The sequence below is a fragment of the Octopus sinensis genome, linkage group LG7 (assembly GCF_006345805.1).
Source record: "Octopus sinensis linkage group LG7, ASM634580v1, whole genome shotgun sequence".
Taxonomy (NCBI): domain Eukaryota; kingdom Metazoa; phylum Mollusca; class Cephalopoda; order Octopoda; family Octopodidae; genus Octopus; species Octopus sinensis.
This window is the reverse complement of record NC_043003.1, coordinates 49,999,996-50,015,526: the sequence shown is the minus strand read 5'-3', so window position 1 is coordinate 50,015,526 and position 15,531 is coordinate 49,999,996. Positions and strand designations below refer to the sequence as shown.

General features: G+C 38.5%; 1 protein-coding gene across 2 annotated transcripts in view; it reads left to right on the top strand.

Annotated features, from left to right (window-relative positions):
- The window catches only part of LOC115214297, a 58,247-nt gene that overhangs the window by 28,565 nt on the left and 14,151 nt on the right, over positions 1-15,531 (top strand). For both annotated transcript variants that reach the window (XM_036504752.1, XM_029783453.2), the window contains exon 2: positions 9,598-10,116. In XM_036504752.1, the coding sequence (XP_036360645.1) occupies positions 9,598-10,116 (519 nt within the window). The remainder of the gene's footprint in view (positions 1-9,597; positions 10,117-15,531) is intronic.

The following is a 15,531-nucleotide window of genomic DNA, read 5'->3' as shown; positions in this document are numbered from 1 at the left end:
TTAAGTCAAAACTATTGAAAAGGTTGCAAGACGCAACGGAAATTTTAGAAAAATAAGAAAGAAATAAGTGGAAATTTTACGGGTGATTGTGTTAAATTATAAGGCACCAAAAGAGATGACTTTTCCCCCAAACCCAACAGAATCAGCATGTTTTATTCTGAAAGCAACATTTCTGCATGGGTTTTGAACCACCACCACTACTACTACTACCACAACACTTATTGCTAGATATAGCAGCCGGATTTCCCTCGTATCACAGCCGCCTGTTTGTGTGTGCGCGCACAACGATCATCTACTACATAGAAACGGCAGGCGAAAGTAAAGAATATGCACACCCAGTATTTAGGGGTTAGAATTAGTCTTAGTCTTAGGGTTAGAGTTTTTGTTGCGCCGAAAACGCTTGGTGTGCGTATTCTTTACCTCCGCCGAAACGGCATGCCGGAATACTCGAATATATCCCCAAATTCCGAAATGTACTATAGCAGAACTTGGCTGTGTGGTATGTAGCTTGCTAACCAACCACATGGTTCCGGGTTCAGTCCCACTGCGTGGCACTTGGGCAAGTGTCTTCTGCTATAGCCCCGGGCCGACCAATGCCCTGTGAGTGGATTTGGTAGACGGAAACTGAAAGAAGCCTGTCGTATATATGTATATATATGTATGTTTGTGTGTCTGTGTTTGTCCCCCTAGCATTGCTTGACAACCGATGCTGGTGTGTTTACGTCCCCGTCACTTAGCGGTTCGGCAAAAAAGAGACCGATAGAATAAGTACTGGGCTTACAAAGAATAAGTCCCGGGATCGATTTGCTCGACTAAAGGCGGTGCTCCAGCATGGCCGCAGTCAAATGACTGAAACAAGTAAAAGAGTAAAGAGTAAACTAGATTTTCTTTTACAAAATAGTAGTGGAATCACACCTTGCCATCTTTAACCCTTTAGTATTCAGATTTCTCTGCCAAATGTAATACTTAAATTTATTCACATTGTTTTGATTTAGTCATACATTTATCTTATAACGTTGAGATTTCAGTGATGTGATGGTTATATTTTGCACGACATTGTAGGATTGTTGTGGTTAGTCAGATCTTCCTGGTTTGAACATGGAAAAAGTCAACAGTTGGACAAAACACACACATGCATGCACAGGATTAATTCAATTCCCAGATTTATTTAATGTTTAAAAACTGAATAAATTTAATAAAAGCATATTAAATATGAAACCTCATGAAAATTGTTCAAACTGAAGTCCTTCATGTGCGACACATTTTTCCATGTGAGTCAATACAAAATTACAGATAGTATTTATGGAATTTTGATTTACTGTCGGGTGACTTCTGTATATATGTGAAGGCAAATAGCTCCGTGGTTTGAGCATCAGGCTCATAATCACAAGGTAGTGAGCTCAATTCCCAGACTGGGCTATGTGTCGTGTTCTTGAGCAAGACACTTTATTTCACATTGTTCCAATTCACTCAACTGTAGAAATGGGTTGCGACATCACTGGTGCCAAGCTGTATGGGCCTTGGCCTTTGCCTTCACCTTGGATGACATCGGTGGCGTGGAGAGGGGCGTCCGGTATGCATGGGTGACTGCTGATCTTCCATAAAACTTGCCCAGACTTGTGCTTGGTGGGGTGGGGGATTTTCTTGGTGCAATACCATGGTTATTCATGACTGAGGAGGGTCTATATATATATATATAAATATAAAGATTCAAGAATTGAGGTGTGGAAAGTTTGCTTCCAAATCTTCCATTTGTCAACATGTACATTCTTGTGACAATGTAAACTTTCATTTAATCAAGATACCCTTGGCTTGATGAGTAACCGGCAGTATACACCTCACTTTGATATTTACCACTTCCAAGGTTCTGCTAGCTATGAAACATATGTAGCCCAGATCTTGTCTACTCCATTCCTTAACTGATGACTGTAATTTTCCTTTTCAGTATTACATTGTTTTTATTGATTTATATATATACACACACACACACACACACACACACACACCACACACACACACACACATAATCAAAATAAGCAACAAGGATATCCAAGGTAGTGTAGTACAATCGTTTCATGCTACTTCAGTACCCTATTCATCTGAATCTAAATTTTGCTATATAATTAATATATAAATATATGCATATATACATGCATATATGGGTACAGGACATCAAAAAAACATTGAACACAATGAGAAACAAAAACAGAAACAAGCTTTTTTTCAAACAACGAAAAAACAGAAATGAGACATAACAACATAGAGAATATTCCCCTTCTTCGGTTGTCCCTGTTTCATCTACTCGCACTTCAAAGGTAATATACACACACAAAGCAAGCACAATGAATTTATTTCAGTTTCTGCTTACCATATTTACTCACAAAGCATTTTTTATCAGCATGAAACTAGAGAAAAAGCTTGCCCAAGGTGCCACTCAGTAGGACTGAAACCAAAACCATGTGATTGGGAAGCAAACTTCTTACCACACAGCCATGCCTGTGACTCAAATGTTTCCTTTTCAAAAGGATGTCCTTATATTGACAAATTCACCAGAAACTCCTTAAGAAACGCCCTCAATAGTGCAACCAGTAAAACACACAAAATGGCAGCAAGAGAAAAATAATGCAATATGAAGATAATTTCACCTAAGCTTTTTGTAAGGTTGTGGATAGAATATTATTTATTTATAAACTGGAGCTGTTCTGTTGCTTACTAGCTGCAAGCATTAAAAAAACCCATAATTACACCTTACGAATGTTTCATCTTTAATAATGATAGTAATTGGACTGCTATAGGAATAAGTCGAATCATGTCAATATAAGCATGTAATTAACTAAACTGGAATAGTGGAGATGCAGTCTTCTTGCATTCATTCTCAAGTCTTATATTTACCACCAGTGAAGGCACATGGCTCAGTGGTTAGAGTATTGGGCTCACAATCATGAGGTAGTGAGTTTAATTCCCATACCGGGTTGTGTATTGTGTTCTTGAGCAAGACACTTTATTTCACATTACTCCCAATTCATTCAACTGTATATATGAATTGTGATGTCATTGGTGCCAAGCTGTATCAACCTTTGCCTTTCCCTTGGATATAACATCAGTAGCATGGAGAAGGAAGACTGGTACATGTGGGCAAGTGCTGGTCTTCCATAAATAACCTTGTCCGGACCTGTGCCTCGATCAGGAACTTCCTAGGTTCAATCCCATGGTCATTCATGATCAAAGTGGGTCTTTACCCTTTTATATTTAGCTCCGCTCACTAGTTTTACATTCATCTTTTACTTGTTTCTGTTGTTGGATTGCGACCATGCTGTGACCCCGACCTTGAAGGGGTTTTCAAATGAGTCAATTCCCATTATTATATTTCTGTTTTAAGACAAATATTCTATCAGTCTTTTTATATAAAACTGCAAAGTTATGGGGATGTAAACAAACCAGCTTGCTGGTTACTGAACAATGGTACACACACACACACATGATGGGCTTCTTTCAGTTTCTCATTTCTTTATTGCCCACAAGGGGCTAAACATAGAGGGGACAAACAAGGACAAAAAGGGATTAAGTCGATTACATCGACCCCAGTGCATAACTGGAACTTAATTTATCAACCCCGAAAGGATGAAAGGCAAAGTCTACCTTAGCGGAATTTGAAATCAGAATGTAATGACAGACGAAATACCAATAAGCATTTCGCCCGGCATGCTAACGTTTCTGCCAGCTCGCAGGGCTTCTTTCAGTTTCTGTCTAGCTAATCCACTCACAAAGCTTTGGGTGCCCAGGGCTAAAGTAAAAAGATGTTCACTCAAGATGCTATTCAGTGGGAACAAACCCAGAACCATGTGGTTGGGGAGCAAACTACTTCACGACTCAGTCATACTCGTGCATATAGCCACATTCATTAACTACCATCACTTTTTTTTTTTATGTCCTTTTTCCTTTTCATGCTAGCATGGGTTGGGCACTTCCCTGAAGTGCCCTGCTACTCCAATCTCTCATTGGAAACAGCAACTGATAATAAATAGGTAATAGAAACCACCACCTCTGTTAAAGTAAATGTTGTGGATTCTTTGTTAGTAAGATTTTAGCTGGCTGTTCTTTTCATCACCAACTGCTTTTCAACCAGGACTAAGTGTCTTTTAGTACCACAGAAGTTCGGGTGTCAGTACACTGTAGAATCACCTCTACTTGTATCAGTTATTTACAACCAGCTTTTTTCAGTTTCCATCCATGAAATCCATTGATGAGGCTTTAGTTCGCGATGGGCCACTGTAGATGCTTGCCTACGATGCTACTCTTTAAGTATTGTGTGTAAAAAATGAGATGTTTATGAAAGCTTTAACCCATTAGTATTAAGGTTTATTTTTGCCAAATGTTATACTTGTAGGTGCAGGAGTGGCTGTGCTTTCCAACCACATGGTTCCGGGTTCAGTCCTATTGCGTGGCACTTTGGGCGAGTGTCTTCTAATATAGCCTCAGGCTGACCAGAGCCTTGTGAGTGGATTTGGTAGACAGAAACTGAAAGAAGCCCGTCATGAGGTGGCCGAGTTTCTTCCAAGTGTTGGGCCTCATGGAGGCAAAGTGGTCGAGCTCCTTTTGAGTGTTAGGCCTCACGGAAGCAATGACCAAGACCTTTTGGCATTATGTCTTGCTTGAGAAGACCCATCAAGCCAAGCAAAATCGCAGTCATGGCAGATACCAATGTTGTGCAAATGGCACCTGTGCCATTGGCACATAAAAGCACTTATTTCACTCTTGGAGTGGTTAGCATTAGGAAGGGCATTTCAGCCGTAGAAAACAGTGCCAAATCAGACTGGATCCTGGCACAGCATGCCAGCCCAGTCAAACTGTCCAACCCATGCCAGCATGGACAAAAGACATTAAATGATTATGTATGTATATGTATTTGTGTGTCTGTTTGTCCAGACCGATGTTGGTGTGTTTATGTCCCTATAACTTATCAATTCAGCAAGACAGTCCGATAGAATAAATAACTTGGCTTACAAAGATTGAGTCCTGAGGTCTATTTGTTCAACTACAGGCGGTGCTCTAGTGTGGCCGCAGTCAAATGACTGATACAAAGAATTATTGATTTGCATTATTTCGAATTGTGTATTATTTGAGATTTTGATGATATAATTGCTTATTTTTTAGTATCATCACAATATGGGGCTGCATGTGGCCAGTTTAAATGTTGTAGGGTTAAGCCATGTCCAAGTGTAGTCAGTCAAAAATATTTACAATGATGTCACAACAGGACAAACTAAAACCATTGCCTTATGCTATCTTACATAGTTTGTTAAATAATCCTCTAAAATTTCAGAAGAAAGTTCTTATTGGTTTGCCAATAAACCAGGATTTCTGAACTCCACTGAGTATTTTATATATCTTATTCAAAAGGAGATTAATCTCAAATCCCAAAATACCATGGAATCGTTAACCTTTACATTTTTTATTTAGTCTCATTGATTTTAATTACTCATTTTTTCATAGCTTTGAGATTTCAATGATATGATTGTTTATTTTAGAACGACATTGTGAGATAGGTGTGTGTGTGTGAGGCTGGATCTGGCCAGTTTGGTCATACAACAGCTAGAATATTTTGGATGAATATGGCTGGTATAAATGTTAAGAGTGGAGGCGCAATGGCCCAGTGGTTAGGGCAGTGGACTCGCGGTCGGGGGATCGCGGTTTCGATTCTCAAACCGGGTGTTGTGTGTGTTTATTGAGCGAAAACACCTAAAAGCTCCACAAGGCTCTGGCAGGGATGGTGGTGACCCCTGTTGTACTTTTTCGCCCCAACTGTCTCTCACTCTTTCTTCCTGTTTCTTGAGTAATGCTGCGATGGACTGGCGTCCCATCCAACTGGGGGGAACACATACGCCGTAGAAACCAGGAAACTGAACCCATGAGCCTGGTTTGGCTTGAAAAGGGCGCATAAATGAAAATAGAATGTTAGAGTGTTAAACAACCTATGTAAGAATACGATATCTTTTGTCTTTTCTGTATTGACACCACCTTGCATATTTTGATTAATTCTTCACCTGCATTGCTCAAAAGTTTTACAAACATCTCCTGTGTATTCTTTATATATGGAGGTATGATAAGTATGTCTATTGACATGTATGTATATGTATATGCGATGGTATACTTGCATGTGTGTGTGTGTATGATGTGTATGTATATATCCACGTATTTATATGTGTATCGATATACCTCTATGCAAAGAGTTGTGTGTATGTTCGCACATCTGAGTTTAAATGATGAGAAAAGTACATGATGCAAAAGCTGTGTTTTTATGTTAATTAGCAGCAGAAGCTTCTTTTCATTGCCGTTTCTCTCTCTCCCCTCCTCACTCTCTCACACACACGCACACACCATATATGCATTCTCTCTCCTCTCTCTCACAGACACACTATATATATATATATATATATATATATTTACATGTACATACTATGCAAACACGTACTTAGCACAGAATGTGTATGTGTGTATGTATATATATATATATATATATATATATACACACACACATATATATATATATATATAATCAAAACACACACAAGCTTATGTATATATTCACCCACGTACACAGACCTGTTTCTGTGCAGACAGACAGACAGACATACATCTACATTAATATTCTGTAAAAATTTGAATAAAAATGTTTGAAATATGAATTGTAAATTTTTCTTTTCTTTTTTTAAGCCTATTGTGAACTGTAAATGTAAATTTACAGTGTTCCTTTACTGTTTTTTTTTTTTTTAAAATTTTGTCTTAAAATTCATTTATGTCAATGGGGTGTGTAGGTATCTCTCTCTCTCTCACACATTATATATATATATATATGTATATTTATATGCATGTGTCTTGTTTTTTTTTTGTATCATGATGCCTCAGTAAATTATAAGCTTTATATCGTAACTTTAATATTTGAATAAAAAAGTTGTCTTTTTTTTTTCTTTTTTATCAGTCTTTCAAAAATATTACTTCAATAACAAAAGGAATGAGAAATTAAATGGTTTAGATCTTAGAAAAAGAAACATATGTATGTATATTCGTATGTATGTGTGTGTGTGTGTCTACACACACATGTGAAGTTTGCTGGGGTTTTTAAAGACATTTTTTGCACATACAGTTTGAGATCATTACTGACTTATTTTAATGGCTAACATAAGATAAACATCATATTTTACAACTTCCTGGAATTGATTTAATCTTCAGAACACTTTAGTTTCTGACAGGTTTTCCAGTCACTGATTTATAATAGGTAGTACTAACATTGATTATTTAATTTAAATCTATCAAATTATAGCTATCCTACTATATTGCTTTGGACTATGGTCGTCAATTATAGACTATTGGAATTATGTACATGTGTGTACACATACACTTGTACGCTTCTATATACATATATACATTTTGCTGTTGTCATCATTTTATATCATCTTTTCCTTGCTCAATAAGTTGAGTAGGTGTCATCACCCTTTTAGTTGCCCTTTTTCAAAATACAGGGTAATGGTGTACCTATTCTAAAGCTTATATATCTGCATGTGTAATTATAGATATGATGGACTCTCCCATCGTTAGACGATATATGAAGATTTGACAATTTCTTTACCGAAGAACCACAGAGACGATTTGTTTATAGCGATCAAATATTTGTGGAGACATATAAACTCATTCCCTCCATCAGATCGACATTACTTGCACAGATAGAAACAGGTGCCACATGTCAGATGTCGAAATGATCCGCAGAGCAACATGAAATAATGTGCTTTGCTCAGGAACACGACACACCACCCGGTGTAGGAATTGAACTCGTGAACTCACAATCGTGAGTGCAACACCTTAACCACTAAGCCATTCACCTATATATATATACACACACACACACACACACATATATACACAATGTGTGTGTCGAAGTAGTAGTTTTTGATTCCATATGAGTACAAGATGAAGAAATGGAAGGTGAAAACTGAGTTTTTTTTTCTAAGATTTATTTGCATTTATTTACAGTAATTTAAAGTAATTCTAGAATTTTCAAAAATAGTGTGAGGTGAATATTTGTGTATATGCACAAAATCACTGTCATCATCACCATCATTATCATCATTTAATGTCCATTTTGCCATATTTGTGTGTGGACCAGATGAAGTATTTGTTGAGGCTGATTTTTCCTTTGCTGGATGCCTTTACACTCACTAACCCTCCTTTGTTTCCAAGCAAGATAATATTTTCCACTTTCCCTGTAACTGTTTTTTTTTTATGGAAAACTGGAAATGAACAACCTCGTATAACTTAAGTGCATTTACAACCTTCGGCTAGACATGTGTACACCCTAATGCACACAAATATACATGCACATGCATGTGCAAACACACAACAGGCTTCCTTCAGTTTCTGTCCACCAAATCTACCCACAAGGCTTTAGTTGGCTTGGAGCTGTAATAGACAAGACTTGCCCAACATGGCATGCAATAGCACAGAACCCTATCACACACCTATGCCTGCAAAAGAAGAGAAAATTTAAAAAAAAACACACACACACACCCATTACCCCCTTAAAGTGGGTGGCTTTAGTAAGGGTATCCACCCATTGAAACTAAGACAAATCAGACTATGGTATCTGGCGCAGCTCTTCAGCTTGCCAGTTCTAGTCAAACATATCATATGTGATTTGTGCCTGATGAATATGTTTAAGGTATTTCTCAACATATGAAACTATGAGCAAAACGCCCCCCCCCCCGTCCAATGGACAGTGCTGAGTTGTCAAACATTTGAACCAAATTTTCTCAAAACAACTTGTCTGACTGTCCCATAGGCCTCCCCTTTGAGAAACACTGATTTAACCTAATTTAGAGGCACCAGCAAAAGAAGAGATAAAGATAGACTTGTTTTCTATTCCAAGAAAACCGATTTTATAAAGGCACTATCCCACGGCTTTATCGATCGATTTTTGTAATTTTTTCAAGACTTATGCACGCCCTGATACCATCGGTATCTACATATCAAATTTGAGTGCAATCGGATGGAGGATACCTGAGATCCTAGATGACACACACAGACAGACAGAACAGATTTTATATAATAGATTAGTAGCACACAATACCATGTATGTATTAAATAAGTTTGGTGCCCCAGCATGGCCACAGCTCATGAGCTGAAACTGGAACAATCACAATATATATATATATATATATATATATATATATATATATATATACACACACATATATATTGAGGGCAGTGGAAAGTCAGGTAGTAAGTTACTTGGAAGAAAGTATATTTACGTATACACAACCACATCATTGAAAGTTTGAAGCTACAAGGTAGTAAATTCAAGATTAATTCAAAACACTGTGAATAAATAAGCGTTATATTTGGCAGAGTAATCTGAATACTTATGGCTTAATCGTGTCACAGATACTAGAGGGGTTATTTAGAAGGATTAGGTTAAGAGTTCCTTTTCTCTACATGATAGTTTAGAAAGCTTTTAAATTTTACTAATTAAATGTTAACTACATTTTCTAATTGATGTAAGCATCTCTAATTTTCTTTTTGTATCTTTTCTTTTTATTTATTCAGGTTAACGTCATCATGAATCTTGTAGCATTTGTCATGACGCTATCGGTAGCGTTTACACTCGCTGCACATAATCACTGTCCACCAAACACTTACTACAATACTACATTTAAAAAATGCGTTAACTGTTCAACTTGTCCTGACAACGAGATAATTCGCAGCCCCTGCAGTCCTTACGAAGATCTCTCATGCGGGCCCTTTGTGGAGTTCAATCGTTTTGTAGTCGGTGGCAAACATAAACAGCAAAACAAAAGCAGGGTACATCATCCGTACTGGAAACCGGATCCACAAAAACCAGTGATACACCATGATCCGAATATTGATTACACGAAACCTCGGATGAACCAACCTGCTCTAGTAACAACTATTAATCAGGATACAACCCCTTGGAAAACTATTGCTCTTTCTTTGATTAGTATCATTTGTACTAGTGTGGTTTTACTACTAGTTGCTGTGATAGTTGTGCACTTTTACAAAAAGAGAAATTCTAGTTATGATAAAGAGTCATATATGACACTAATGGTAAGTTGTGGCTATTTTTTTTTTCTCTTTTACATTGTAAATTATGCTTATTGCTTATTCATTGCAATAACCTCTGTGAGGAAGCCCCTAGATCAGTGGTTCTCAATCGTCTTTTACCTGTGGACCCCTTCGATTCGTATTTTACTCTACTGGACCCTATAGCCATTTGATACTTAAAGAATCCTATGACATTTTTTTTAATTAAAAAATAATTTTTAAAATATTATTAGGAGAGGCTGTGTGGTAAGTAGCTTGCTTACCAGCCACATGTTTTTGGGTTCAGACCCGCTGCGTGACACCTTGTGCAAGTGTCTTCTACTATAGCCTTGGGCCGACCAGATCCTTGTGAGTGGATTTGGTAGACGGAAACTGAAAGAAGCCCGTCATATATATATATATATATATATATATATATATATATATATATAATGTGTGTGTGTTTGTCCCCTCCCCCCACCATCGCTTGACAACTGATGCTGGTGTATTTACGTCCCTGCAACTTAGCAGTTCGGCAAAAGAGACTGATAGAATAAGTACTAGGCTTACAAAGAATAAGTCCTGGGGTCGATTTGCTTGACTAAAATGGCAGTGTTCTAGCATGGCCACAGTCAAATGACTGAAACGAGTAAAAGAGAGGGATTGTATGAAAAAATTTACAATATTTTGTATATTGTAGAATTACAACCAATTTATTGCACATAACCAACAAAATCTTGTATGGACCTCCAAGAGCCATATGAATCCCAGTTGAGAATCGCTGCTCTAGGTAGTTATTCAAGTTGGTAGATTTTAACAGCAGCAAGTAAAAGATTCCTCTGTACTGACAATATGGCTGTTGTTTACTGACATTGAACATAACTGAAAATGAAGAGAAATACAAAATCAGTCATACAAACATGCTTGCAAAAGAAAAAGAAAAAAATATAAATTACTGTTATATAGTTCTTCCTGGAATATTAATGGTGTCACTTAAATCCATCTTTCAGTTGATTTTTATTCATTATCCATTGGAATTGTCGCATTAGATTTCATATCTGTTTTGATTCTGTTTTTCATTTGTGAGATTCAACTGCAAACATAATTTTTATTAGATTCTATAGAATGTTTTCAGGATATTTTTATCTTGGTAAATGCCCAAAACAAGTAAAAAAAAAAAAAAAGTGGTGGGGAAATCCTCATTATTTAACATCTACCTTTCATGCCAGCATGGGTTGGATGGTTTTACAGGAGCTGGGTAGCTAAAGAACTGGCAGAATCGTTAGCACACCAGGTGAAATGCTTAGCAGTATTTCATCTGCCATTAGGTTCTCAGTTCAAATTCCGCCGAGGTCGACTTAGCCTCTCATCCTTTCGGAGTTGATAAATTAAGTACCAGTTATGCACTGGGGTCGATTGTAATCAACTTAATCCCTTTGTCTGTCCTTGTTTGTCCCCTCTATGTTTACCCCCTTGTGGACAATAAAGAAATAAGAACTGCACCAAACTTTATTGTCTGCTTTGATATGGTTTAGATGGCTGGACGCCTTTCCTAACAACCAAACACTTTTACAGATTGTACTCTGTGCTTTTTACATGGCAACAGCACCAGTGAGGTCATCAAGCACCTTGCAAGAGAAGACTCCACCTCAACTGAGTGGGGTAGTAGTGGTAGTAGTATTGAGAGAGGTGGCTTTGTGCCAGCTGATGCGAGTTCACTTGTCTGGCCATGTGGAAACATTTCTTGATCAGAAACAGGTGAGGTGGAAGTCCTCAGATCGAAATTACATCTTTAATTTCTAATTGAGGCACAAGACTAGTAATTTGGTGAAGATCGGTTAGTTGAGTACATCAACCTATGTACTAATACTTTATTTTGTCTCAAGTCCTGAAAGGAAAAGAAAATAAACTTCAGGGGGATTTGAATTCAGATTGTAAAGCACAGCCATAACTGTACCTATATTTAAACACACAGCTATGCCTGTACCTATATGTATGTATATAAGACAGTTACATTAAATATAGAGATTGGTATATCTGCTTATTTTTACAGTTAATTATGTGAGGGCGCGTGGCTTAGTGGTTAGGGCATTCGACTCATGATCGTAAGGTTGTGAGTTCGATTCCCGGTGACGCGTTGTGTCCTTGAGCAAGACACTTTATTTCATGTTGCTCCAGTCCACTCAGCTGGCAAAAATGAGTTGTACTTGTATTTCAAAGGGTCAGCCTTGTCACTCTCTGTGTCGCGCTGATTATCCCCGAGAACTACGTTAAGGGTACACGTGTCTGTGGAATGCTCAGCCATTTGCACGTTAATTTCAGGGGCAAGCTGTTCCGTTGATCGTATCAGCTGGGACCCTCGTCGTCGTAACTGGCGGAGTCTTTTTAGACAGTTAATTATACAGCATAATTGGTTGAGATATGACCAACACGTTTCTGCTGCATAGTTACATTTGTATCAAGGTATTTTCGACTATACACCCTTAATTCAAGGTCGGTCCACAGATGTAGTCTGAAGCGAACTACTACTGAAAATATTCATAATCCAGTGATGCTAACCTGGGATTTACCCGTTGGATAAACTATAGTGGGATTGCTCACCCTCAGTAATCTTAGGTGCTCCTACTCGATGTAGTAAACCTGAACCCAGTTTATAACCATCCCTATATACTGTGTGTGTATGTATATATATATATATAAATATATATGTGTGTGTCTATGTATATATATATATATACACACACATAGTAGAATAAGAAGTAGCCCTTGGTAGAGTATTCTATATTTGAAAAAATGAATAGAAATAGCTTTTCTGATAATTTTTCCACTTGAAGAATTTCAGGTTTTGAACATCTAATTATTAAGGTGGAAAAGCTATTTCTATTTTTCCGAACACACACACACACGTGCGTGTGTGTGTGTGTGTGTGTGTGTGTGTGTATATATATATATATATATGGTGTAGTTGTATGGTAAGAAGCTTGTTTCCACATGCTTCTAGGTTCAGCCCCACTGTGTGACACCTTGGGCAAGTGTCTTCTACCATAGCCTCAGGTCAACCAAAGCCTTGCGAGTGGATTTGGTTGGCGGAAACTGAAAGAAGTTGTGTGTGTATGTATGTATGTATATATATATATATATATGTGTGTGTGTGTGTTTATGTCCCCATAACTTAACAGTTCAGCAAAATCGACTAATAGAATATGTGCCAAGCTTATTCTAGGAATAAGTCCTGGAATCGATTTGTTCCACTGAAAGGCAGTGCTCCAGCATGGCTGCAGGCAAATGACTAAAACAAGTAAAAAAATATTAAAATATATACAGCCTAGTGATTGGGGGTGTTGCAATCAGAATCTCAAGATCATGGTTTCAATATCTAGACTGGGTGGTGCATTGTGTTCATAAGCAGAACATGTCATCTAATGTTCTCTGCAATCACTTCAGCACCTGATGCGTGGTACACCATACACCTGTTCAGATAACATCTATTTGATGGAGGGAATGAGTAAACAGTGCATACATTTGATCACTATAAACAAATCATTTGTGTAGGTCAGTTGGCAAAAGCTGAATGCCCTACATCGTATTCAACCGGAGGGTCCTCAATAAGTACAGACACACACACACATATATATAGGTGCAATGGCCCAGTGGTTAGGGCAGCGGACTTGCAGTTGTAGGATTGCGGTTTCAATTCCCAGACCGGGCGTTGTGAGTGTTTATTGAGCGGAAACACCTAAAGCTCCACAAGGCTCTGGCAGGAGGTGGTGGCGATCCCTGCTGTACTCTTTCTCCACAACTTTCTCTCACTCTTTCTTCTGTTGGCCTGCTCAACTTAGCCAGAGGGGTGGCATCATTTGAAGGCTAAAACAATGCAAAGCGCATTGTGACCAGCGATGTGTAACACCATCTGATGGCCTGGTCAGTCTCAATTATCACGGTGATATATATTCTTTTCTACTCTAGGCACAAGCCCCAAAATTTTGGGGGATGGGGGCCAGTTGATTAGATCGACCCAGTACACAACTGGTACTTAATTTATCGACCCTGAAAGGATGAAAAGCAAAGACAGCCTCAGCAGAATTTGAACTCCGAATGTAAAGGCAGACAAACTATCACTAAGCATTTCACACGGCATGCTAATATTTCTGCCAGCTCGCCACCTTTATTTATATATATATATATATCATCATCATCATTTAGCGTCCGCTTTCCATGCTAGCATGGGTTGGACGGTTCAGTTGGGGTCTGGGAAACCATGCCCAGTCTGATCTGTCAATGTTTCTACAGCTGGATGCCCTTCCTAACGCCAACCACTCCGTGAGTGTAGTGGGTGCTTTTTACGTGCCAGACAAGGCTGGCAAACGGCCACGATCGGATGGTGCTTTTTACGTGCCACCAGCACAGGGGCCAGGCGAGGCTGGCAATAGCCACGAACGGATGGTTCTCTTACGTGCCACCGGCACTGGTATCACAGCTGCAATTTCCATTGATGTTGATCGATTTCGATTCTCACTTGCCTCAACAGGTCTTCACAAGTAGAGTTTTGTGTCCCAAGAAGGAAAGGTATGCATAAGTGGACTGGCTACATCCCATGTAGAGGCCACGGGTTATGGTCTCACTTGTCCTGCCTGTTCTTCTCACGCACAGCATACTTCCATATATATATATATATATATATATACATCCACATATATATATGTTTTTTTTCTTTTTCCATGGTAATCTGCAATGAACTTGCCTTTTGACATTGCTTAAATATGTCACAAACATATTGAACACATCTACAGTTTGCTTATTTCTCATCAGTGCTGCACCCCTCCCCCCTATTATTTATGAGTTCATTCAGATGCTGCGGTTCTATTCACAAACCATGCTGTGGGATTGAGCCCGAAACTTGCATAGTTAATGTGAAATACTTAAAATCATACAGCAACCTCTGCACCCATTGTGAGAATCTTTTACCATTTACCTTTCTACTTGTTTCAGTGGTTGTACTACGGTCATGCTGGGGCACCATTTTAGCTGAACAAATTGATCCCAGAACTTATTTTTTGAAAAGGCTGGTACTTACTCTATCAGTCTTCCACTGAACTGATATGTCATGGGGACATAAACAAACTAACTCCCATTGCCAGGTGGTAGCAAGGGACCAACAAAAACACCCACATACACACCTTCTCTCACTCTCTCTATACATATATATATATATACATCATCATCGTTTAACGTCCGCTTTCTATGCTAGCATGGTTTGGACGAATGACTGAGGGCTGGCAAACCAGAAGGCTGCACTAGGCTTCAATCTTGATCTGGCAGAGTTTCTACAGCTGGATGCCCTTCATATTGCCAACCACTCCAAGAGTGTAGTGGGTGCTTTTACGTGCCACCAACATGGGGCCAGTCAGGCGGTACTGGCAACGACCTTGCGCGAATCTT